The sequence below is a fragment of the Tursiops truncatus genome, chromosome 10, assembly GCF_011762595.2.
Source record: "Tursiops truncatus isolate mTurTru1 chromosome 10, mTurTru1.mat.Y, whole genome shotgun sequence".
Taxonomy (NCBI): Eukaryota; Metazoa; Chordata; class Mammalia; order Artiodactyla; family Delphinidae; genus Tursiops; species Tursiops truncatus.
The window spans coordinates 76,025,718-76,051,710 of record NC_047043.1 but is presented as its reverse complement, the minus strand read 5'-3'; the positions used below and the strand labels follow the sequence as shown (position 1 = coordinate 76,051,710).

Sequence of the window (25,993 nt, the reverse complement as noted above, 5' to 3'; positions counted from 1 at the left end):
AATTCAAGTTGAAGTTTTAAAGGTAGTAATTAAGTTAAAGATATTTAGCTGCTGCCCTAAAATTTTGAAAAAGGAGCAAGAACTTTTATATATCGCAGATAAAAATTTTTTTTCTAAAGAAGCACTTTTAAAAATGTGGTAGATGGATAGAAGATAATAGTACATATCTGTGTAAGCTATAGCTAGTACATAAAACCTGTGATTTCACAAGTATTATTGCTTAGAGTTTCAGTTTAAAAATGAAGTTATTTGAAATATATTCAGGACAAAATTTAAGTAAATAGTAGCATGGTTGGTATATAGAGAGGGCATACTTAGGAAAACATTACTTGAATGGTTGAATTTAGGAAAATCATGTTCCAAAGAGAAAGCCAGGGTTACAGCCCTAGCATAACTTCTCCCTCTTCAATACTTTTGCCCTTTCAGCTTACATTTCAGAATTATTGTCATATTTTTCTGTGATGAAGCCTTTCAAATTGATTTATTTCCTCAAGCAAGTGAACAAAACTCACATAAAACAGCTTTTTTCAGGATATGTTGTATAATTGTACATAATATAGAAGGTGCTAAAAATTTTAGGGAAATAAGTAAATATTTGGTTAGGATGATATGATTTTTACTTTTCCTAAAAGCGAGACTTCATTTAGGGTAGAATATATTTTAGTCTGGTTGTAGGAAGAGATTTTATTTATGAATAAAATTAATGGACGAATATAAATTTTGATAACCTTCAAGGAAAGGAAATTAAATAAACATTGCCCTCATCTCTCTAGACTAACTTAAGCTTTTAAAGTACTAGTTGAGGGACTTCCCAGGTGGCGCAGTGGTTAAGAATCCACCTGCAAATGCAGGGGACACGAGTTCGATCCCTGGTCTGGGAAGATCCCACATGCCGCAGAGCAGCTAAGCCCATGCGCCGCAACTACTGAGCCTATGCTCTAGACATTATTCTCATTGTGGTGACTCATGTCACCACAATGGGAAGCCCACACACAGCAATGAAGACCCAACGCAGCCAAAAATAAATAAATAAATTTTAAAATAAATAAAATGAGTGATTTTAAAAAAATAAAAAATAAAGTACTTGACATTTTTGTCAGTTTTCTGTAATGGAATAATAGTTTCTTTTTTAAAAAAGAAAAAACATAGCTCACATTAATAGATTGTAATCTACAGTGCTCACCTTATACTTAAGAGAAGGACTTCATGTACGTGTATAATTGAAACATCTCTCGAACACCCCACACGATTTTCTACTGCCTTTTCCCTATGCTTAGAATGCTACCATTTTAGAGTCATTCTTTCTGGGTAAGCATTGCTTCTTTCCTCTTTCATAGCACAATTGCTGCTCTCATAGGAGGCATATTAACCAATCAGCACCTTAGGAAGTATGCTTTTTTTCATGCCTAGAGAAAGCCGTATGTATACATTAGGAAAGCATTTGGCTGCAAGTAAAAGAAAAAACACAATGACTTGAACAAATATCACTTCATTTTTTTCCTCACATAATGAGAAGGCCAGAGATGGACATTTTATAAATATTTGAGCAGCTCCACAAAAATATAAGTACCAACACAACCTTCCTTCATGGTTACACGGTAGACACCACAGCTCTAGACAATATATTTGTATCCTCAGCAGAAGAGGGAGGCAGCAAGAAAGGAAAAGGTTATACACGCAGATAGGTTCCTTTTTATGAGTATTTCATTCAAAAGCTTTTCCAGAAGACCCTCAATACCTTTCTGCCTCTGTCACATGGCTACCTATAGCTGCAATGGTGACAGGAAAAAAGTACTTGGCTTTTCAGCCTCTAAAATGGGAAGAACAAGAGGGGGTAAATGTAACTTCAAATGACTGAATAAACAAGAAAAAAGGAGCACTGAAATAAGATTAAAAGATTGAAAGGGGAAAGGAAAAACGAAATCCTAACAATAATACTTCTTAGTTTCGTTTATTAAGTCCTTACTCTGTGTCATATATGCTACATGTACCTTACATATATCATGTCATCTAGTTTTCACAAAAACCCTACAAGGTAGATAAGATTATTTCCGATTTACAGAGGAGAAAACCAGTGTTAACTACGTGCCCAAGGACTTGTATTCAAGCTGGGATTTGACCTGAGTTGGTCTAACTTCGACACTGCCTCTCCTGAGACCAGCACTTAGAACGTGTGGTTTTCTCCTCACTGTGGATCCCATTTCACACTTGTCCAGAATGCTGCAGTAGATTACAAACTGCCTGAAATGCAGTGGGAATCTTCAGGCCTGCCTAATGAGGTGGATTGAGCCAAGAATGCTTGAAGAGTTCTAGCAAATGCTGCTGCGGCAGCACTTCTCTCTGCAATAATTACCTTTCATCGGTTCAGGCTTTCTGCTCTCGGAACTCATTACTTCAATTCTGAATTCTGATCTGATGCACAAGTGGTTTCCTTACATATTGAATGCTTTGAGATGGCCTTCTATTTTAGGAGGATTCTGTTTGTAAGCGGCTCATAGAAGCCTGTTTGTCTATTTAAAGTTGTACCGTCAGTTACTCTGGGCCAATTATCTTGGTGTGTTCATGCAAGGTCACCTTCAGGATTCAATCCTATCGAGATCTGTTACTTTTATCTGTCCTACAGATCGGTTCTTAGACTTGTTATTTAAGGGAGTTCCTAAGAGAGATTTTCATTCACTTATACAGTCAGCAAAAGAATGCTAAGGAATCAAAAATGAATATGGTCTCTGACTATACTGTGCCTTGGTCGTTTTATATCTTCAGAGCTTAATACTGTGCCTGGGATATATTAAACACTCAGTAAGCATATGTATTCATTCAACGCATAATTGGTTAGAGCCCATTATGTGCCAGACACTAGGAGCACAGCACTAAACAAGACAGATGTGCTTCTTGTACCTGTGAAACAGATGCTCTTACAGGGAGATAGACAATGAAAAGAAAGCAGAATTGTAAAATAAAGAAACAAGGCCCAACTGTCCATCAATAAGAGAATGGATAAATAGTGGTAGAGTCATACCATGTTGTACTACTCAGCACTGAGGATGACCAAGGGATTGCTACCCCCAACCATCTGCCAGAATCTCGTAATGCTTGATTGCACTGACGTCAGGTTCAAAAACAGACAAAATCAATCTGTGATGATAGAAGTCAGGTCACCACAGAGGTAGAGAACAAACATGTGGACACCAAGAGGGGAAAGTGGCAGTGGTGCGTGGTGGGATGAACTGGGATATTGGGATTGACATATATGCACTAATATGTATAAAATAGATAACTAATAAGAACCTGCTGTATAAAAAATAAAAATAAAAAAATTAAAAAAAATAAAAGAGATAGCTAGTGGGAAGCCGCCGCATAGCACAGGGAGATCAGCTCGGTGCTTTGTGACCACCTAGAGGGGTGGGATAGGTAGGGTGAGAGGGAGGGAGACGCAAGAGGGAGGAGATATGGGGATATATGTATACATATAGCTGATTTACTTTGTTATACAGCAGAAACTACCACAACATTGTAAAGCAATTATACTCCAATGAAGATGTAAAAAAAAGAAAAGGTTGCCTTTGGAGGGGGGTAATGCCTTTGGGGACGTGCAGGAGCTTCTGGGGTCCAGGTCATGTTGTTTATCTTGATAAGAGGATTGGTTCCATGGGAAAGTTCACTTTGTGAAGATTTCTCATGCTTTGTGCTTATGAGGTATATTTTTCTACATGCACGTTATAATTCAATCACATAAATTTATCTTAGAAAAAGGTAAATACTGACTGTCATAAAGGCTGTGGAGGAAATGCATAGGGTCTAGGGCAACTTGGATTAGTTTGGGGGAGCATGATGGTAGGCAGGGTGGTCTGAGAAGACCTTCGTGGGACATGCTGGGTAGGCTGAGTCTTCAGGGGGAGAAGTTGGCAGCCATGGGGAGAGGCAGGGGAAGAGCAACTCAGGCAGGGGGAACGGCAAGTGCAAAGGCTCCTGGGCAAGAAAGGTTAGGGTGAATTTGAGAAGGAGAAAAGAGGCCAGTGTGGCCAGAGCAGAGTCATTGGAGAGCAGAGTGAGACGAGACAAAGCCAGGAGTGGACAGAGGCCACCTCATGAAGGGCCCTGGGGCATTTAGCCTGTGGCCTGCCCCTTATCATTGGACTCTTCTTTTGTCCCAGAGTGTGCTAAGATCCATGGCTACATCATCCCATTTCCTAGTCATCTTTCCAGCAACCCTAGGAAATAGGTTTTATAATCCCTATTTTATATTTGAAGAACCAAAGCTTAGGGAAGGTAGCTTTCCCAAGGTCAGCCACCTTGGAAATGAGTGGTATCACTAGGATTTGAACCCATATCCCTTTGACCCCAAGCCTACATTCTCAACTCCTGATCCTGCCTCTGAGCACTGGCGTTTAAGTAAAGAACTACTCCAGAGCATGATGCATGTGCCCTTAGGGTTGTGAACAAAGTCCTGAGCAAGTAGAAAACTCCAGCTGGGGAAGGCTGGGAAGGAGCCCATGGGCTGGATTTTGAAGATACATGTGGAATTTTCCCACGGGCATGCTTTCTCAAGGGCACAGTCTTTGCCTTTCTCAAGGCGAAGACTCAAGAGGATCAAGCTTCACAGCAGCTGATGTCCATTGAGCGTACATGGTGTGCCAGGTTCTGCAGTGGCTATTTTACGTATCGCAGTTAATCCTGACAACGATTGTATGAGGTCACCATTGGCACCATTTTACAGGTAAAAAATGCTGAGGTGTCCAGAGGTTAGCCGTTTGCCTAGTGGACACAGCTAGTGAGTTGATTAAGTGGACACTATGCTTGTTAAATTAGTGGTGAGAAAAGTAGTGAACACGGATGGGCAGGTGTCAAGCCCAGATGCAAACATAGCTCTGCTACGATAATCTGTCCCTAACTCTCCTGCCTGGAACTTGGGGTATCCAGGGAAGTGGCGTATGTTTTGTGGGGCTTCATGATGTGAGTTCTCTGAACTCAACTGAAATGAATGTTCCTGGAGGCCTTCTCTTTTTTTTTTAAACCATCCCATTTGTGGTAATTTTTTAAAAATTTTAATTTTATATCATAGTGTAGTTAATTTACAGTGTTGGATTAGTTTCAGGTATACAGCAAAGTAATTCAGTTATACATATATCTATTTTTCAAATTTCGTTTTGTGAATTTTATAGTCTGTAATCTCTCTCCTCTGAAACCCTAAACCGTACTTTTGTTTGTTTTTGGTATGCTGATACCCCAGTGCCTAGCCCTGGCCGGTGAGTTGAGAGGTCGAATGTATTTTGTTGACCTCAGGGCCTGGGGCAGGGCCAGGCAGGGGCTAGGTGCTCTGTAAATATTTCTTAAAATAAATGAACACTAGGCTTATTTAACAAAAGGTTAGGGTGATAATGGATTTGGCCTGAGTCAACAATCTTTATGCTTCAGATGGTGTGCACCTTATTTTGTTTCACATTACTTAAGCACTTAAGGCAAAAGCACGGTTTATGGATCTCCCTTCCCTCTCTTGCCCCATCACCCCACTCCACCCCACCTCCCAAATCATGCAGAGTTAATATGAATCCAGACTTGGAAGGAATTCTGAGCAAGAAATTCTGTGAGATGCCTCTGGTGGTGCTATGCTGTAAAGGTTTGAGACTTAAATCCACCTGCATAAAAGAAATTCACATGATGGTGTCATTTTTATGAGCAAATCAACCACTGCCTGATATTTCGGTGTAAATGATTTCAGGCACATACAAAATAACTATGATTTTCTGTATAACTCCTCTGATAACCAATATCGTTGCGTCAGAACAGGAAAGCTTAAGCGGCTTAGAAGTGAGTTCATTCCATGCGCTAGGCCCACGCTGTACAGTATGGTAGCTACTAGCCACATGTGGCTACTGAAAAGTTGCAGTGGGGTTATTCTGAATTGAGATGTACTTTAAGTGTACAGTACATTAGATTCAAAGACACAGTGTAAAAAAAGAATGTAAAATGTTTCATTAATAATTTCGCTAATGATTACATGTCAATGTGATATTATCTTGACATGTTGGGTCTAACAAAGTATATGAAAATTCATTTCACCTGCTTTTTACTTTTTTTAATGTGACTAGAAAATGTAAATTTACTAGAAAATGTAAAATTACACTGACATTGGGCAGTGGTGCTCTAGAACAAAACTACCCCCTCTATATCTGCGCCCCAATTCACTATTCCCCACTTCTCCCCAAGTACAAAAATTAGCTAAAGCACCCCGACTTTCATCTATGTCTGTTCTCAAAAGTCTGTTTTGATTCATTTCCTGATGGAGTTAAAGCTCCTGTGAGGCTTCAGTCTTCAATACTCTTCAATATAGCTTGAAGCTTTATTTTCTACTAACAAGACTTACATTGACTCTGATGATGCAAACACTCTAAATGAATATACAAACTCATAATTTTAAAGAACTCATGTGATTGAGTAGCTATAACTATCCCAAGATAGTGAGTAATAAGGATTATCATCATTTTTCAAGTGAGAAAACTGAGGCTAGGATAACATTCATTTATTTAAACCCGGCCCTATTCCAGAAAGGCTTTTAAGTCTGTGGCCAATTCTGAGAACCTAAGTGGCTTTTCCAAGATGACACAATGGTCGATAGAACTGAGCCTGGAATAATCTTCTTCCTCTTTCTACTAGAGCAGCAGTTCTCACAGTGTCCCATTGTTAATTAGGAAGTGTGACTTTGCATAAATAATGGTTAAAAGAGTAAAGTTTTTAGCTGACTTTCTTTTTCGATAAATTAGAACTGATGAAAGGATACTCAAAAATAATTTGTCTTCCATACACTTCATTTATTCACTCATTCATTTAACATGAATGCCTGCCATGTATTAAAGCACTAAGTTGGCCCTGGGGAAACATCAAAGAACAAAATAGCAAGGAAAGGCAGATCATCTAACAAATTTGACGTTAAATAACAAGTAGTTAGAATAAATGATGTGCCCCAGAATGACTTAGCAGGAAGATGTAGGCTAGGGTTTGGGAAGGGCTTCATAAGTTAGCACTGCTCATGCTGAGACTGAAGGACAGTGGGACACAGCCAGACAGAGAATGGAGGAGGAAGAATAAATAGGAATCTTTCAGGGCTTTCCTACGTGGGGAAGAAAGGGGGCTTGATGAGGCAGGGAATTACACATAACCTACTGCCCAAATTATCTATGCCACATCCTGGAAGTGTATCTTCGACCTAAATATCACCTTTCATGTGATCATGAATGTAACAACAGTAAAGTTTGAAAACCTTTGTATATTGCCATGCTGCACTTAGCAGGGTATTTTCCCCCAAGCTTTATTGAGATATTATTGAAATATAACATATATAAGTTTAAGATGTCTGATGTGACAATTTGATACATGTATATATTGTGAAATCTAACCACAATAAGGTTAGTTAACACTTTCATCCCCTCACATAATTACTGTTTTTCTCTTGCGGTAACAGCATGTAAGATTACTCTCTTCACAACTTTCAAGTACTTAATAGAGTATTGTTAACTATAGTCACTATGCTATACATATTAGATGCCCAGAACTTACTCATCTTATAGCTGGAAGTTTGCACCCTTGGACCCCATTTCCCCTCCCCCTCAACCCCCAGTAACCATTATTCTAGTCCCTCTTTTTATGAGTTCAGATTTTTTAGATTCCTCATATAAGTGAGAACGTACAGTATTTATCTTTGCCTGTCTGACTTATTTCACTTAGCGTAATGCCCTCAAGGTTCATACATGTTGTTGTAAAAGGCAGGATTTCCTTTTTTGTGGCTGAATAATATTCCAACGTGTGTGTCTGTGTCTCTGTGTATATAATAATCCAATGTGTGCCTGTTATATATATGTATACATGTGTATATATGTGTTTGTGTATTTATATGTGTGTGTACATATGTATATATATACACACGTGTGTGTGTGTGTATACATACATAGATCACATTTTCTTTATCCATTCATCCATTGATGGGCAGGTAGGTTGTTTCCATGTTCTGGCTGTTATAAATAATACTGCAACGAACATGGGAGTGTAGATATCTCTTCAGGATAGTGACTTCCTTTCCTTGGGATGTATACCTAGAAGTGGGATAGCTGGATCTTATGGTAGTTCTATTTTTAATTTTTTGAGGAACTACAGTGGCTACACCAATTTACATTACTACCAACAGTTCATGGGGTTCCCTTTTCTCAACACTTTTGCCAATACCTGTATCTTGTTTTTTTGATGATAGCTACTCTGGCAGGTGTGAGGTGATAGCTCATTTTGGTTTTGATTGGCATTTCCCTCATAATTAGTAAAATTGAGCACCTTTTCATGTACTTGCTGGCCATTTGCATGTCTTCTTTGAAAAATTGTCTATTCCAGTCCTCTGCACTTTTTTATTCTTTTTTTTTCCTATTGAGGTATATGAGTTCCTTACATACTTTGGATATTAACCCCTTATCAGATAGATGGTTTGCAAATATTTTCTCCTATTCCATAGGTTGCATTTTCATTTTGCTGATTATTTCTTTTGCTATGTGGAAGCTTTTGAGTTTGATGTAGTCCCACCTGTTTATTTTTGCTTTTATTCCTTGTGCTTTTGGTGTCATATCCAAAAAATCACTGCCAGGACCAATGTCAAGGAGCTTTTACTCTACGTTGTCCTCTAGAAGTCTTAAAGTTTCTGGTCTTACATTGAGGTCTTTAACCTATTTTGAATTAATTTTTGTGAGTGGTGTAAGATAGGAGTGCAGTTTCATTCTTATGCATGTGAATATCCGGTTTTCCAACATTATTTATTGAAGAGACTATCCTTTCCCCATTGAGTATTCTTAGCTCCCTTGTCAGATATTAGTTGGCCATATATACGTGGATTAATTTCTGGGTTCTCAATTTTGTTCCATTAATCTACGTGTCCGTTTTTATGTCAGTACCTTACTGTTTTGTTTATTATATCTTTGTAAAGCAGGATATTTCAGACCACCTGAGGGGCCCGTGCAATGGTGTGTTGAAAAAACCATCTCCCCAAAAAACAAAAACAAAACAAAACAAAAGAATCCAACCCTGATGTGTAGCATTTGCCAATTTCCATGGTGTAAACACTCCCACCTTGGCTGATGTCTAGCTTCCAATAAAAAAATCATTGAATGCAAAATTGGGAAGAAATGTGTGGTAGCACCACATTTTATATCATTTCCACCATACAAATACATAGATGTAAGTGACCTCAAAAACTCAGCTAATAGCAAATGTGATAAAATAACCAGGAAGCATTGAATTTTGAGTGTGTCTTACCCTTGTTTTCAATATAATTTAGCTGTAATTTATATTAATTTTTAGTAATGGCTTTGTTTAACAACTGCCTCACAGAATTCCCGTGAATATAATAATCAGCTCCCACACGCCTGTATAAGCCGGCTCTAGCACGTCAGTGGGCCTGGCATCTTCAACGTAAAGTAACCGTGATCCTTGTCTAGAGAAATTCCTCACTGTCCCCTACTTCTCTGTTTCTTACAGATCAGCAAACAGCAGCTGCAGACAGTCAAGGACCGGTTTCAGGCTTTTCTCAATGGGGAAACCCAAATCGTGGCTGACGAAGCCTTTATGAATGCTGTCCAGAGTTACTACGAGGTAAGATGCACCGGGCAGAAGAATGCCAAGACTGCTTGAGCCTGAAGCTCAGAGTTTCTGAACTACTGGTCGGTGAGAATAGTAGCCTTGGCCTTCTACAGGGCCATCCCTCCTGAGCCCAAGGGGTTGGTGATTGGTTACAATTTAAAGGAAAACAGCATTTTGTTCGGCAGGGTATGGGGGGAGTGGGGAAGAAAGGCTACTGTTTGCCAACCGATTGTTATAACAGGCAGAGTGGTGAGTACTTTATGTACCATTTCTTGTTTAATCTTGACAACAGTCTTTGAGTTAGGTACTGCCGTTATTCCCACTTTACTGATGAAGAGACTGAGGCTCAGAGAAGTTAGGTTAATTACTCAAGGTCACACAGCTGTTAAAATGCCACAGGCTAAGACTTGAACTCACTTGAAAGACTTGAAATGGGAAGCATTTTCCCACCACTTAACCCACTTTCTAGAGGATGGCAACACCTCCAAAGGATGTTGCCTTCACTAGCTTCCTTGTTCTTTCCGTTAAAATGGTGCTGTGAGTTCTTTTCTGCAAGTTAGAACAGCATCCAAAATGCAGCACTGTTCTCAGGTAGAAACCTATAAGTGAGAAAATATATCCTGAGTATATACCACAAGTGAATTTTCACCTCTAGACTTCAGAGGTTTAGTTATCAGTAAAGTGAAGTTGGAATTCCACTAGTATTTTAAATTTTGTAGTTATTCTTTCAAAATGTGCACATTTGCTATCGTTTGTACGTCATTAATGAAGTGAACATGCCATATCTTCCTATTGGTAATGTTTACCTCACATACATATCATTTGGTCTTTGAAAGACATTTAACTTTGTATTAATCTATTTTCATCTGAACCAGATATTCTCTGTATTTGGAATCCTGTGCCCCAAATGTCTTACCTATTGTCAAGGCTAGATTAAAACCATTAGAAACCACCCCCTAAGCATTAAAAAACTGATGGAATCCTGCCATATGCAATTCAACCTAATAACAATAAATTGTGAAGTAGGTGTTAGGAAACCCAACAGACTTCTGATTTTTCCCCTGTGGGATTGCTTTGCTGATTTTCTTCCTTCTTTTCTTTTTTCAATTATTAGGTGGAAAATTATTTTAAAACAAAAACATAGGTGCTCCCACTTTGCTGATGCTCCAGGTACATGCTTCTTCTGCCCATTGGGTGTTCCATTTCTCAGAAGATGCTTTAAAAAAGTTATTTGATTGATTCCGTAACACTCTCCTTCCTATTGCTCCAGCACTTGACTCCTTCTTTCATGGAGAGAGTTGAGCAAGATTGCAATTAGATCTTGTGAAAATATTATTGATTTGTTTCCTAATTAGCCTTTAATAGTAAACAGCCTTTGTCTCTGTGATGTTTGCTGGGTCCATCCACAGACTCATCTTGCACACCGTTTCCTCAATGAAATTTCTGTTTGGATCTGTTCTAGACATCTGGTTTGTTTTCATATGTGTCAAATTTAAACATTTTTTCATTAATACAAGTAGTATTAATGATTGCCAGTAAGGGTCGAACTTGGTGCTTTCTCTGATGTGACACATTTTTTGGTTGGATTTGAGGGAGAGTGGAAATGAGGTTTGTAATCACGGTGGTGGTGTGGTAGTGAATAACCTAAATATATTTAAGAAAAGTTCTGTTTAGAAACCACCAGGGAATGAAATTAATTTTTCTCCCTTTCGTCAAAATCCAAAACCCAGTTGAGACCAGGTAGTTCCTTATCAATAGTTCTCCATGTTTAAAGTCATTCACCAGTTTGTAAACTTGTAGATTGCAGATCTTAATGAGAAGGCTCATTTGACTAATGATATAAATTACAAGAAAGTGCCACTTCTGTCTGTTAATTAAATTTGAAAATTAATAGTCATCAACTTGCTAATGAGTCTCTGGAAATTACCACGACATCTATAGTGATCCTGATATCTTCCTCTATCGTGGCTAGTTTATTTGAAAGAGCTTCCTTTAAGTCTGGTGAGAATACAGACCTTAAGAAATTACTGAATATTTAATATTAAGATCTGAGCAACAGGAAATAATGTGGGGTATTAATTATTTACCATAGTCATTAGCAAAGCTTTAGAGAGTCTTAAGATTCATGTTTCCTGGGAAGCCTAATCCTCTGAAACAGAGGTCCCCAGTCAAGGGATCAGGATTAATCCTTCACTGGGGCACACTCCAGGTTGATTACCCATCCCTTTCTCTCTCTCCCTCTACTCTTGGGCAGTGGAGAAGCTCGTGTGTCTTTCTCTGCCCTCCTCTGGGATGCAGTTGTTTCCCTGTCAGTATCTGTCCCGGGCAGGACTCTTTGGATTACAAGTACAGACACCTAGGTCAAACTGGCTTAAGCCAATAATGAGATTTGTTTGCCCAAGCAGCTTAAAGTCCAGGGATAGATCTGGCTTTCGCTGGATCGATGTGGCTGGATCCAGAGACTCCAAAGATGCCAGCAGGGTGGGTATCTTTCCCCCCACACCTCGGCTTTGTTCTTCCCCGGTTGGCTGCATTCTTGGGCAGGTTCTTTCTATGTGAACAACACTGAAAGTTCCCATCCTGCCAGCTTAGCAACTCCAGGGGCAAAGAGAGTACTTCTTTGCTGAGAGTCCCAGCAAAAGGCCCCAGGTGACTTGGTTGGACCAACATGGGCCCTGTGTCCATTCTTGAACTAATCACTATAGATGAGGGGTGGCATAGACCGAGGACAGATAACACCGCTGGAGCCAGAGTGCAGGCTCGGTTGTACTGGAACCGGTTGTGTTGAAAATGGCCTGGTTTCCCATCAAGAAATTGGGCGTGCTTTTGAACAGAAGGGGGAATGTGTGCTCAACAGGCAAAACCAACAGATACTCTCCTTCTAAATTCTCAGCCGCCACCCCTCACATACACACACACACACACACACACACACGCACACACGCGCGCGCGCACACACACATACTCCACTCCACTGTTTGTATAAACACTGACACATCCCAATTTACCAGTGAAAATGACAATTTAAAAAAAACCAAACTTTTTCTCCAGAAACTGACTATAGTCAGTTACTATAAATTACTATAGTCAGTTACTAAAGTCAGTTTCAGGCAATGGCATTGTTTTGCTAAGACAATAATGGTTTGTCAACTTGCTAGAGTAGTAAAGAGCAATTTTTTAAAAGTAAAGCGAGTGGGGAGCCACTGTCCTTCTGCCATCTGTGCCCACCCATATCCAGCCCAGTCTGGCCCCAGCTGGCCAGCACTCCTTGCAAGCTGGTCTCCAGGATAGAGGGAGACCAAGGTTCCCTATGGCTCTCGCGAGTGTGCAGGTTTATTTTGTCCTTCCCGTGTGGCCCTGATTGGCAGAGCAGATCAAGCAGAGCAGGAGATTAATCCTTTAATCTCTTTCATTGTGGCTTGGAGGGTGGGCACTGAGATGGATGCTCTGAGATCTGGCCCTGCAACTTTATCCTGTTTTCACAGCCACGGTCCTAAGCCATCAGAGAGCCCACCCTTTTCTCCAGGGCCCCCTCATCTTTTCTAACTCTCAGCTCTTTTAAGACAAATTGTGAAACATAAGCCCTCCCACCCTCCATCCTCACCTCCCTCCCCATCTCCCTGCTTGATTTTGGTTCCTTCACACGCTGGCCCCGACATCATAGAAAAGAGGTGGATGGAAAGGTCTTACAGAACCTTCCTCACTGAGATCCTGCCAGGAAGGAAACATGGGGAGATATAGTGGGAAGAGGGAGTGTAGAATAAGGGAGAAGACATACCAACACTCATTTTAGAACAGGACAGCCGGTATCTGGACTTCCGCCAGCGCCACTGTTACAACTGAGTTTTGTTTCGTTTTGGTCTTAGCTGATCTTCTCTAACAAAGCCCCAGTTAGTTTTTGTCAAACTAGATTTGAATGGTGTATCAGACACAGTTCTTCGGTTGCTAGCAAAAGAAACTGACTGTGGCTGAATTAAGCCCTAATAATTACAACAACTGTTGTTTTGTTATTAAAGGAAATAACCAACCTAAAGAAAAGATGGAAACCAGGACAGCTTAGCCTCAGGAAGCCGGGTAGCAGGATTTAATGCACACGCCATCACTGGTATGAATCTACTCCAACCCCATTCCATTCTTAGGCCTCCGCACTCTGAATCTGAACCCCAGAAGGGGAAGTCTGATCGCCAGTCACAGGACCTTGTCCTTCCTTTGCAAGGTCCTGTGATTGACAGTCCCACTGAAACTGTGTGCAGTGACAAATGTGTTTTCGGACTGAGGTGCTGTCATCAGAAGGGGACGGACGGTTGGCAGGCAAAAACTGCAGGTGTTCTCTGCACAGGGTGACAAACGTTCGTTTGTCTTTATGACTGACCTTATTTTAATCTAAGAAAAGTAGACGTCAGGTCACACCTGGCTATTTTTCTAAAATAAAGCTACACATTTTCCAATAAGCAAAACCACTACAATTCCTCAGTGGCCTTGAAATAGATATATCCCTAGGAAAAGAGTAACTAGCCATTCTAAAGGCATTCATTCTTGTGAAAAAAGTCAGGCAAGGAAGGAGGGGGCAGAGGGCCAAGTGGTTAAGAGGATGAGTTGAGTGTCCAAAAGACGTGGAGTTGAACTCCATTTCTGCTGCACACGGGCTGTGAGACCTCAGCCACATCTGAGCCTCAGCTTCTTCATCTGTAGTGGGATCTTGCTTGCATAATTGTTGTCAAGACTAAATTACACACACATACACACAAACACACACACACACATACACACACACACACTCAGACACACAACCTCCCTGTAAATCTAGCAACTGGAAAGTGCTATTATGAATATATTAAGGTTAGAGGGGAAGAGTGGTGGTGTAGTGCCCACGTGCTGTATAGAAATAAATGAGAGGGACTTCCCTGGTGGCGCAGTGGATAAGACTCTGCACTCCCAATGCAGGGGGTCCGGGTTCGATCCCTGGTCAGGGAACTAGATCCCACATGCATGCTGCAACTAAGGGTTCGCATGCCACAACTAAGGAGCCCATGTGCCACAACTAAGGAGCTTGCTGGCCGCAACTAAGACCCAGTGCAACCAAATAAATAAATAATAAATATTAAGAAAAAAAAAGAAAGAAATAATAGAGGAGAGTTGAAAGTTATGGAATCAATCCACTCCCTAGTTTGGGGCCTGGACATTGGGTGTGGAAGATACAAGGTCAAGGAAGGGCAAAAGGGCATAGAAAGGGGAAAGAGAACTACTTTTGTTCCTAATCTACCATCATGTACCACAGCTCATGGCCCCAGATGTGCTTCCTAAATTTGCCCAGGACAACCTTACTTTCTGGTGAAGAATAACTTTAAGATCCAAAGATGCTTTTTATTTTAGAAATTAACATGCGCCTTGCCTCAGTGAAGGTAAAATTTCTCATTTTTCTATGTAGAAAGGGGTGTTTTAAATGACTGTGAAAGTCAAACATGCCAAATATAAAAATAGACAATGTAGGGAAAAATGTAAATGAAATGGTTAAGAAAAATACCTGTAATCCCATGATCCTAGACAACCACTATTACATTTTGGCATATATCTTTCCAGGTATTTTTTGATGTGTCTGTACACATAAAGATAGCTCCTTGATTTCCATGTTAAGATGGAAAGTAACTAAAAAATATTAATAACCCACTTGTTTCATTTCACAGTTGTTTTCTATCTTCTTTCGACTTCTGCAAAAGTCACACGTAAGATATACTCTCATCAGTAAACAGTGTTATTACCTGTGATGTTCTCAATCAAGGGTTATGCTCCTATGCCCCAGCCCCACTTCACCCCTACCATTGGAAGTCTCTGGTTTGACAGCATATCATGGACATCTTTGTGGGTTTTTTTTTTATTGGAGTTTAGTTGATTTACAATGTTGCGTTAGTTTCAGGTGTACAGCAAAGTGAATCTGTTATACATATACATATATCAACTCTTTTTTAGTTTCTTTTCCCATATAGGTCATTACAGAGTATTGAGTAGAGTTCCCTGTGCTGTACAGTAGGTCCTTATTAGTTATCTTTTTTTTTTTTTTTTTTTTTTTTGTGATACGCGGGCCTCTCACTGCTGTGGCCTCTCCCGTTGCGGAGCACAGGCTCTGTACGTGCAGGCTCAGCGGCCATGGCCCACGGGCCCAGCCGCTCCGTGGCATGTGGAATCTTCCCGGACCGGGGCACGAACCCGCGTCCCCTGCATCGGCAGGCGGACTCTCAACCACTGCGCCACCAGGGAAGCCCTAGTTATATTTTATATAGAGTAGTGTGTATGTGTCAATCCCAATCTCCCAATTTATCCCTCCCCCCCTTACCCCCTGGTAACCATAAGTTCATGGACATCTTTTGATGCTGATGAAAAAAAAAGTTACCTTTTTAATGGCTTCATGATACTCTATTTAAAAATAACAGGTAACTTTTATTACATTCTTGTAGTAGAGCACCATGCTCACCAGTTGACATTCATTGTCTCACTGAATCTTCACTCAAATCCTACACGGGAGGGTGATTGTGATTCCCATTTGAAAGATGATAAAACTGAAGCCCAGAAGGCTGAAGCAATTTGCTCAGCTGACCAAGCTAGCACCTGGTGGAACCAGGATTTGATCCCAGGTCATCTGACACTAAAGCCCGCTGCTCCCATTATGTGTGTGCCATTCATTAGTAAAACTCATTAGTAACCTGGTTGTTGTAGGTTTTTAAAATCTTATTTACTCTAGCATCTAGGTATTTTTCTTATTTATGTTGAAATGGTATGCTTTTGTAGAGCAGGAAAGGATCCATCTTGTGTTCTCAGCCTGTCTGTAAAGAAGCTGGAGATGGGTCAGCTTTACCCCGTATCGTCTACAATCATCAGTTACCGATGTGCTTGTGTGTTTCTAAAACAACCTTGAGGTTGCTTGGCTCTGGCGATGGAGCAAAGGACTGATGGATGGGGTTGAGTCGCTGAATTGACTGCCCTTCCCCTTTCCGTATTTATTTGTTTATCTGCCCTCTCCCATCATGACCTACCTGTCTGGGAGTTGGCAGACGGGTAGGGAGGATTTATGGATGTGCTGCATAGAGTTATGCCTGGAGTTGAAGCCTCTCGCAACAGTTACCAAAAAATGAAACAGAAAACAAAACCCAAAGTACCAGATAGAGCTCCCGGTACAAATGAGTTTCAGGGGTCGTTTTAGAGACACACAAGCATGTCACTGGCCCCACTTCCCTTCTGACAGACTGAGAAGCCAAGACAGATGATGTGCCTGGAAAATTAGTTTTCCGCTACCGCCTTCTCTCCCCGTGGCTGTCTTGCTGCCTTTTGGCACTTGGCTGTCACCTCGATGTTCCGCCTCCTTCCTCTATGCTCTTGACATTACACTCATCTCCTTTCGTTCTGGGGCCTGGCAGTTATATCCTACCTGTGGACAGAGGGAGCCTTCCAGTTTTCAGAGTCCTTTCAGTTTGATCCTCATCAAAGAAGTCTGGCTGGGTGAACCCCATGTGATGGCAAAGGAGAAAGTGGTTGACAGAAGTTAAGTGACTTATCTAAAGCCATCTGCTAGTAGTTCAACAAATATTTATTGAGTGGTTACTGTGTACAAAGGAAGGGACTGTGGGAAACAGATAATGTGCTCAGGGTCCAGGGGTCACCAGTTATGGATGCCATCTGGGACCAACGTGCCAATATCCTCATTTCTTACCCTGTGTTGTCAGGTCCCATGGAAAAATGTAGCGTCAGTCAATCGTTTTAAGAGACCATTATATTGTGCTTGTTGGTTTCTCCTTTACCTTCGTTCCCCCATCCAGATATAATCTCCATAGGGTCTCTGCTTTGAGATGTCTGCTTTGTTCGTGTTGTTCCTTCACCGATTCTGTCATTCAGCATAGCACCAGCTATGTGCCAGGCACTGTCTTAGGCACTTGGAATAAATAATAGGAAAAAAGCAGCTACAGTTCCTGCCTTCCTGGGACTTATAGTCTAGCTAGAGCCTCAGATATTAAGTAAATAGTCACAGAGACAAATGGCAGCTATGGAAGGGCTTTGGGAGAAAGGAATATGGTGCTGAGAGCTTATAACGGGGGCCTGCTACAGGTTTCTGGGACACTGATATGGACAAATGGGAGGAGGGTATGGCTTCATCATTGATTGAATGTTTTTAAGTCACCTCTGATAGTCGTTAGCGCTGACAACAAAGAATTAACCCCTTTGCAGCCCTGCCACCATCAGCACTCGCCTATGCTCATAAGGTGTCTCTCAGCTGGCCTCCTGCCTATTCTCTTGTCGCTCTTCAGGTCTGTTTTCCACATTAAAGCCAGAGAATGTGAACTTGATTGTGTCGTGTCCCAGCTTAAAGCCTTCAGTGGCTTCCCAGTGCCCTTCAGATGAAAACCAGTGTTCTTAATGGGGCCTCCCATGCCCTTGGCCAGCTGACCCCTTCTGCCCATCTTATACTGGTCATTCTCCTACCCCTCACTGCCCCAGCCATACTGGCTTCTCCTTATTTTCTCAGATCCTCAGTGTATTTACACATATTGTTCCTTCTTTCACTCTTTTCCTACCCATCTTTCACATTTCATGTCTCCTCCAGGAAGGCTTTCCTAACTGCATATTGGAATATATTCCTGGCTACGGGCACCCATGAACCTGTGTATTTTCCCTTGGCTAGCACTTGTCCCAGATTGTAATGATGTCTGTATGGGATGATTAGGACAATGTCATGGAGGCACGAGGGCTGGATCAGCATCTGTTTTGCTCCCCACTGTAACCGTGGCAGCTGGCACGTGCCCTCCCCCAGTGAGTGTCCAAAGAAAGGGTGAATGGGCTCATGGAGAAGAGTATAAACATTACAGCTGAAAAGACAAGTTCAAACTTTTATAGTTCAACTCCCTCAGTGTACAGAAAAGAAGTTAGAGGATCAGAGAAAGGAGGTAACTTACCCAAGGTCACACAGCAAGTTAGTGGCAGAGCTGGCCTGGGATCATGGTTTACAAGTCTTGTCACAATGTTATACTGCCTCTCCAGAAACTTCCTCTTTTGCTTCACAACTTTGATGTACTTTGAGATGTAGACCTATAGCTGAGGCACAGTGTGTTACATGGAGAAACTACCTGCATTAAGCATTACAGATTTTCGGGTGAATTCCTAGCTCATTAAAGCTCGTAAGGCCTGAGGATTCATTTGAAACTTTTTTTTTCTATAATTGATTTTTAAATGAACTCTAAGGTCTCAACTGAGTACCAGTTCCCAGGCACAGTGGAGCTGGCCATGGCCTCTAGCCTGTGAAGCACACCCTCAGCCCCCCTTCTCTCTAAATTAGTTCATTCAGTTGACAACAAATGGAACTCATCTTTCTAACATCTCTTCTCCCCAAGGAAGGCTTTGTGATGAAGCAGGAGGCAATGAGATGCCCCTCAAGCGATTGCCTACCAAAGGCATCCCCTGAAATCCGACAGGGGAGTGAACATTTCTTCCGCCTCTGGAAGGCTATTTATGCACCTACTGAAGTGTGACCAGGACACAGCTCAGAAGTGTCAGACGTTTCCTCTTTGTGAACGGGAAGCAGCAGCTTCACTGCCTTGTATGACACCCTAGAACTGTGTAGCTTGTATAAGCTCCCGAATGGTGGGCACTGGGGTGAAAGCAAATTATTCTTAATGGCTGCTTCATCCCAGGACCCAGGCAGCACCAGCAAAGCAACCAGGGGTTCTCCCACCAGGCAGGTGAGACCCGTAGGAAAGGGAGGAGCCAGGGTGAAGTCAAAAGACCGTGCGTTTAGAGTCAGCCAATTTGAGTTACCAAGAGCAAGTCCCTTCCCCTCTCTGGAGTCTTGGTTTTTCCTTCTACAAAACGGATCGAGTCTAATGCCTTGTCATTCACTCTCAAAGCGCCAGGCTCCCCTCTAGAGATGGATGATATTTGGGGGGACAAGAAAGGCACAGTCCTTGCCCACGTGGAGTTGACATTTGGGGAGGGGAGACAGGCGTTAAATACATATTTACCTAATCCTTGTTCAGTTTTAATTGTGATGAGTATCACTGAGAGGCTAAAATGAGATATAAATAGTGGACTATGTACTGTGTAAAGTGCTGTGTACCAGACATCATGCCAGATACTTTACATATAAAAATAATAACAACCACAACAACTTATATGGCATTAATATGAGCCACTTTTTAAAGTGCTCATCATATATTGACTCATTTAATCCTCATTTAAAAACACTTGTGCTGTAGAAACTACTGTTATCCCCATTTTATAGATGAGAAAACTGAGGTACAAAGAGGTTAATTTGCCAAAAGAAATACTGCCACTCAGTGGCACAGAAAGGCCCCAGGCTGTGTGAGCAATTGAGTCTCTACACTATATGCTGCTTCTCAGGATATGACTGTCTCATTTCATCCTTTCCACAACCTAGTAAATGCCATTGTTATTCCCATTTTTCAGATTTGGACACAAAGGCAAAACATGTAAAGGCCCTCTCTCAGTTCCCACAGCTAGGAGGTAGCGGGGCAGGATGCGATTCACACTGGTGCCTCCCGGGAGGCTCGTGAGGGGGTCCGCCCAGGCCCAGCCGCCAGCCTCCAGCCTCACAGGGAGTGTGTTACTGCCGGGCGGCTTCCTGATGTCTGTCCTGCCCTGCTGTTGCTCAGGTGTTCCTGAAGAGCGACCGCGTGGCCCGCATGGTGCAGAGTGGAGGCTGCTCCGCCAACGACTCGCGGGAGGTCTTCAAGAAGCACATCGAGAAGAGGGTGCGCAGCCTGCCCGAGATCGACGGCCTCAGCAAGGAGACCGTGCTGAGCTCCTGGATGGCCAAGTTTGATGCCATTTACCGCGGGGAAGAGGACCCCAGGAAGCAGCAGGCCCGGATGACAGCCAGCGCAGCTTCCGAGCTCATTCTGAGCAAAGAGCAACTCTACGAGATGTTCCAGAACATTCTTGGGATCAAGAAGTTCGAGCATCAGCTCTTGTACAACGCCTGCCAGGTAAGGTGTCTGTCACCTGGGCCCAGAGCTGTGAGTAAAGCAGGCCACATGATGATGTCTGTGTGCCCTAGGCATCACTGCCTTCATGTGCATTTCTTGATTAAAAAAAATATTTTTTATTACATCTTATAGCTGCATTGGTAAAAGTTGAATATAATCCAGGCTAGAATATATTCAGGTTTTTCTTCTGATTTTTAAAAAGAAATTTAAATGTTTTGTGAGCTCCTAAAAATCTCATGGACCCTGGGTATTATGTGTATTGTGTCTAAGGGGTCAATTGGCCCATGTGTGGAATGTGCCAAAAGATCAAAATGATGTTTGTTTGTTTGTTTGTTTAAAGATTATGTGCTTTTAAAATAGGTGGTATTTACCAGTTGAAGGGCTTGTATTTCCTCAGCTGGGGAGACAGCTGGACTTAGCACCTGGTTGTCAAGTGAAATTATTTAAAACAGAAAGCTTCCAGAACACCTGAGTTTGTCATACCCATATGTTAGTCACATCTACATTTCTGAGATGGCTAGCTGAGGCTCCACTTGGGCCCGCCCCAAAAATGAAGTTACATTTTCTCTGGATCACAGTTTGGGGGCGTGAAGTACCCTAGATCTTCATTGCCTGTGACCGTTTCCCTGTTACATTTCTTTATTCACCCACTATTTATCATGTGCCTACTTTGCAGTCTTTGCAGATTTTATTGAATGTCGCTTGGGAGCATTTTTAAAAGGCACATTTGCAGCCCACAGCCCTAGATTCCAGTTCTGCATGCTCAGGGCAGGGCCCAGGAATCTGCATTTTAAACAAGGGCCTCCCTTCCTGGTAATTTTGCTGCCCTTTGCCTTTTAAGAACCATTATAAAAATTCAGCTGTGCCCTGGTTTCCCTGTACCAACTCTGCCCCTAAAGTTGGTAAAGTGAAGACACTGTAGTATATTGGCTAAGAGTTGTTCCTTGCTCAGAATCCAGCAGACCTAGGTAAATCTTAAGATGGCCCCTCACTAGCTTTGGGGCCTTGGGAGTTAGTTAACCTCCCCACATATGAACTTGGGATGCAACTGTTACGAGAATTCATGTGTGTAAAGCCCAGAGTAACATGGGGCACTTTGTAAATGGTAGCAGTTAAAGTATGTTATAGTCTACTGGAAGAGGCAAAAAGTCAACAGACAACATCAGAACAGTGCCATAAATGTTTTTATTGGTTTTTAATTTTTAACGTTTTAAAATTTATTTTGGAGTATAGTTGATTTACGGTGTTGTGTTACTTTCTGCTGTACGGCCCAATGAATCAGTTATACATATCTCCACTCTTTTTTAGAATCTTTTCCCATATAGGTCATTACAGAGTATTGAGTTCCCTGTGCTATACAGTAGGTCCTTATTAGTTATCTGTTTTATATATAGTAATGGGTATTTGTCAATCCCAATCTCCCAATTTATCCACCCCCCTTTCCCCCTGGTAACCATAAGTTTGTTTTCTCCGTCTGTAACTCTATTTCTGTTTTGTAAGTAAGTTCATTTGTATCCTTTTTTTTAGATTCCACATATAAGTGATATCATATGATATTTGTCTTTGTCTGTCTGACTTACCTTCACTTAGAATGAGAATCGCTAGGTCCATCCATGTTGCTGCAAATGGCATTATTTCGTTCTTTCTTATGGTTGAGTTATATTCCACTGTATATAAGTAAATGTTTAACATGAGAGCTACAGGATTTTGAGGCTTCCTTATTCCTGCCTCCATGGCTACCCCCTAATTCAAGACACCCACATCTTTTACCTGGATGACCAGTGTCTACCCGACTGGTAACCCTGCCTCCCTTCTTGCCCCATGATAATGCACCCATCACGCACCAACTCAAGTGATCTTTTAAAATTGTAAATTGGATCATGACATTTCTGTGCCTAAAACCTTCCAGGGGCATCCCATCACCCCTAGAATGATATTCCAACTCGTCACTACGGCTTGAGGAAGAACAGGAATCAGCCCCGATCTATACCACTTTCCCTGCGTGCTTACTCACTGGCCTTCTTTCTGTTTCCCCAACACATCAGATTGGTTCTGGGCCTTTGCGTTTGCTCTTCCCTCAATTTAGAATGCTCTTTTGCCAAGACCTTTGCCTGACTGGAACAGCTCAAATGTCAACTTCTCCAAGAGGTTTTCCAAGACCACCCCATCTAAAGTTCCCCCTTGCCACACACCTCATCAAGTCATTCTCTTTCCCATTCCCCCATCCTATTTTTATCAAAGCCTTTACCACTATTTTCCATTTCTTGTTCATCTGTTTTTATCTGTTTACTATCTGTCTCACCCTCCCCGCCCATCTTTCACCAAAATGTTGGCCTCATCAGGGTGGCAGTTCATCTCTGCCTTATTTGCTAGTGTCTCCAATGCATGAAACAGTTCTTGGCACAAAGTAGGTGTTCAGTAAATGCCCACTGAATTAACAAATGGATCATGGCAGTTTGCTTTACCTGGTTAGTAGGGTCTTATCAACCATTGTAGCTGACCCAGAAATTTCTGGATGTTTTACTAAATAGGAATCTGTTTAGCATTTCATAATATAATATATACATTACATTGAAAGGAATTCCTGACACCCTACTTTCTTCTAAGCCCACTTCAATTCAGAGCACTATTGCCTACCTGAAGGTAGAGAGTTCCTGTGATGGGCCAAGAAGTATTTCGAAATTCTCAAATAAGTCTCAATGTGAAATTAAATTTAATTATTCTTTTTAATTAAAATGGTACTGCATCCCATGTGGCACTTGTAGAATAGGGTAAACGGGTGGCATTACCATCCATCACCACCATCTTCTCTACGGTAAGAAGATGGGTTGTCATAGCTTCAAAAAGATCGACAATCACCCAGCTGGGTGATAAGTAATACTCAAAATTACAGTTAGTCAAGTGTTCCTAAACCTGCTAGGCATAAAGTGATTCTAGGAATTCATTTTTCTTCTTATTGCAGCAGCTAGCTTATCATGCAAATATTCTGTTCTTGCTTAGACATCAGCGTCATTGGAAAGAGTCTATTGTTATGCCATTCTTACCTTGATGGCTTTGAACTTGTTGAATAGGGTTAAGAGGCAGCACCTTATTTTGCTCTTTTGTCATAAAAAATGAATTAATTTGACTCGTATTTTCAACATCTGTTCTATGAGTTAGAAAAAAATATAATAAAAGAATCATGTCCTCTCTCCCCAAAATAATGATTGTCCCCTTAGTTAAAAGAGAATTATAAGACATATAAAGGGAAGTACTTCTTGGGACAGGAATACTTAAGACATTTCTTATTATATTTTATACTCACACCTACATCTGATTATTGCTTCAGTGGTTCAACTCAGTAGAAATTAGGACAAATAGCATATGAAGAAGAAAAAAAACCCACAAATTAACTCTAAATACATGATTATTTTTAACTTCCATGTCTTTAGTCATCTGAGTTATGCAATTGTATTGACAAATACCAGAAATATTTTAAAAGAAATATAACATTGGTAATAATAATACATTACAAATGTTATAGAATTGGGTATTCTCATAACTTACTGGTGGAATAATTTATTATGGTAAACTTTCTATAGAATAATCTGTTAATTTGCAGCAAAACCCCTTTATAATGGGCAAACCATTTAACCTGGCAGCTCTCCCTCTAGGAATTTGTTATAAGGAGATACTTAGAGATGTGTACAAGAGTATTAAGTCCAAAGATGTTCATTGCAGCATTTTGTATGACAGTGAAAAAATGGAAGCAACTTTAATTCCCAGCAGTAGGAGATTAATTACCTAGATTTTGATTGAACGGTATGAGAGAATACTCTTCAGCCAGTAAAACAACTGAAGAAGAAAGCTTACCACATGGGGAAATGTTCAGGACATATTTCTAAGTGGAAAATCAGGCTATGAACCAGAGTGTGAAGACATAATCCCACTTTTATGGAAAAAGTACTGGATGGGTAAAAAATAAAACCTTCACTATGCTTATCTTTAGGGATAGCATTATGGTTGATTTTCATGGTTTTCATTTGTGCTTTCTGGCATTTCCAAATTTTCTTCCTGAAGCACATAGGTACTTTGTAAATAGAAACATATAGCAAAAATCTCAACAAAGAAACTATCAAAACAATGGGATAAGAAGAAAATCATCTTCAGCAATGTATTCTAGACTCCAGCCCTGTATACCACCTTGATGATTTTTTCCATTTCCAAGTATTACCTGTGTGATTATTTATTTAATATTCCTAATTAAGCCAACTCCTAACTCACTTTTTAAGCCTATCTTTATTCTTAGAAGTAATATACGTGAAATCACAGCTTTGGTGTACTAGATCTTTTTAAACAATAGGCATTAAAGTGAAACATAACCATTAAAATAGGAGCTCTTCGTTAGTCTGCCTCTTACATCATCTCACGCCACCAGTGATACAGGAGACCTGGCTATGGTGACCAGGGCCTTGAAGTACTGACGTCGGTGGGATAGATCCCTCTCACGCCATCCCTGAAAACAGTCCCAGACTGACGAGAACAGATTTCACCTGAAGTCTGTACTTCTCACACCCTGCAATCAGGTTTCAGAAATCATAGATTTACTCACTCGCTTTCTCAGAGATTACACTCAGCTCTGCAGAATTCGATCCACTTGTAGGGGCAAAGATACAGAACTGAAAATCGTATGACTTACGTTCACACCCTGCTTGTATCGGTTTTTGTTTTGTTTTATATTTTCTGGTCCTTCTCCTTACAAGACAGAGCAGTTCATAGGTGCTTCCAAATCCAGAAATACGCATGGTTCCTTGTACGCATATTGCATTTCAGGGGAAAGTGTAATCTGATTTCTGGTGTAGCTTTCTGATGGTCCCTATGATCTCTCTATGAGGTACTGCTGGGAACTGCAGTTTTTATCTCAAATGAGAAATGATGTTTAACAAAGAGTGATTCTATCACTTAGAATATCAGCTGTCTGTTATAACATGAACCATGTCTATCAATCCATTTTTTAAAAAGGAAGCTTAATAAATGTCTCCATATTTACTCATAGAATTTTTAAAAGTAGATTGTGTTTATCTGAGATTGCATGGGTCTGTCTCTTAGAAGAGCTTGCTCATACTCAACAGAATCATTGTAAAATCATTGGAAACCCTTATTGTGAAATCAGTGTTGTTTTTATTTTCCTAAACTGTTGAGAGGAGGCAGTCAGTTATGTAGCTATTTGAGCATTTGAGTTGAATTCTAAACCTAACTCAAAAAATGAGTTGAATTCTAAACCTAACTCAAAAACCTAACTCAAAAAATGAAGCAGTCAGTTACGTTGCTATTTGAGCATTTGAGTTGAATTCTAAACCTAACTCAAAAAATGTAGGATAACCTTTTTGAGAATGGGTGTTATCATCTGAGAAATG

At 40.9% G+C, this 25,993-nt stretch overlaps 1 protein-coding gene across 8 annotated transcripts in view; it reads left to right on the top strand.

The window, feature by feature from the left end:
- CADPS (calcium dependent secretion activator) overlaps window positions 1-25,993 on the top strand; it is a 480,039-nt gene that overhangs the window by 99,508 nt on the left and 354,538 nt on the right. For all 8 annotated transcript variants that reach the window (XM_073811329.1, XM_033865233.2, XM_033865230.2 and 5 more), the window contains exons 2-3: window positions 9,511-9,624; window positions 20,265-20,597. In XM_073811329.1, the coding sequence (XP_073667430.1) occupies window positions 9,511-9,624; window positions 20,265-20,597 (447 nt within the window). The remainder of the gene's footprint in view (window positions 1-9,510; window positions 9,625-20,264; window positions 20,598-25,993) is intronic.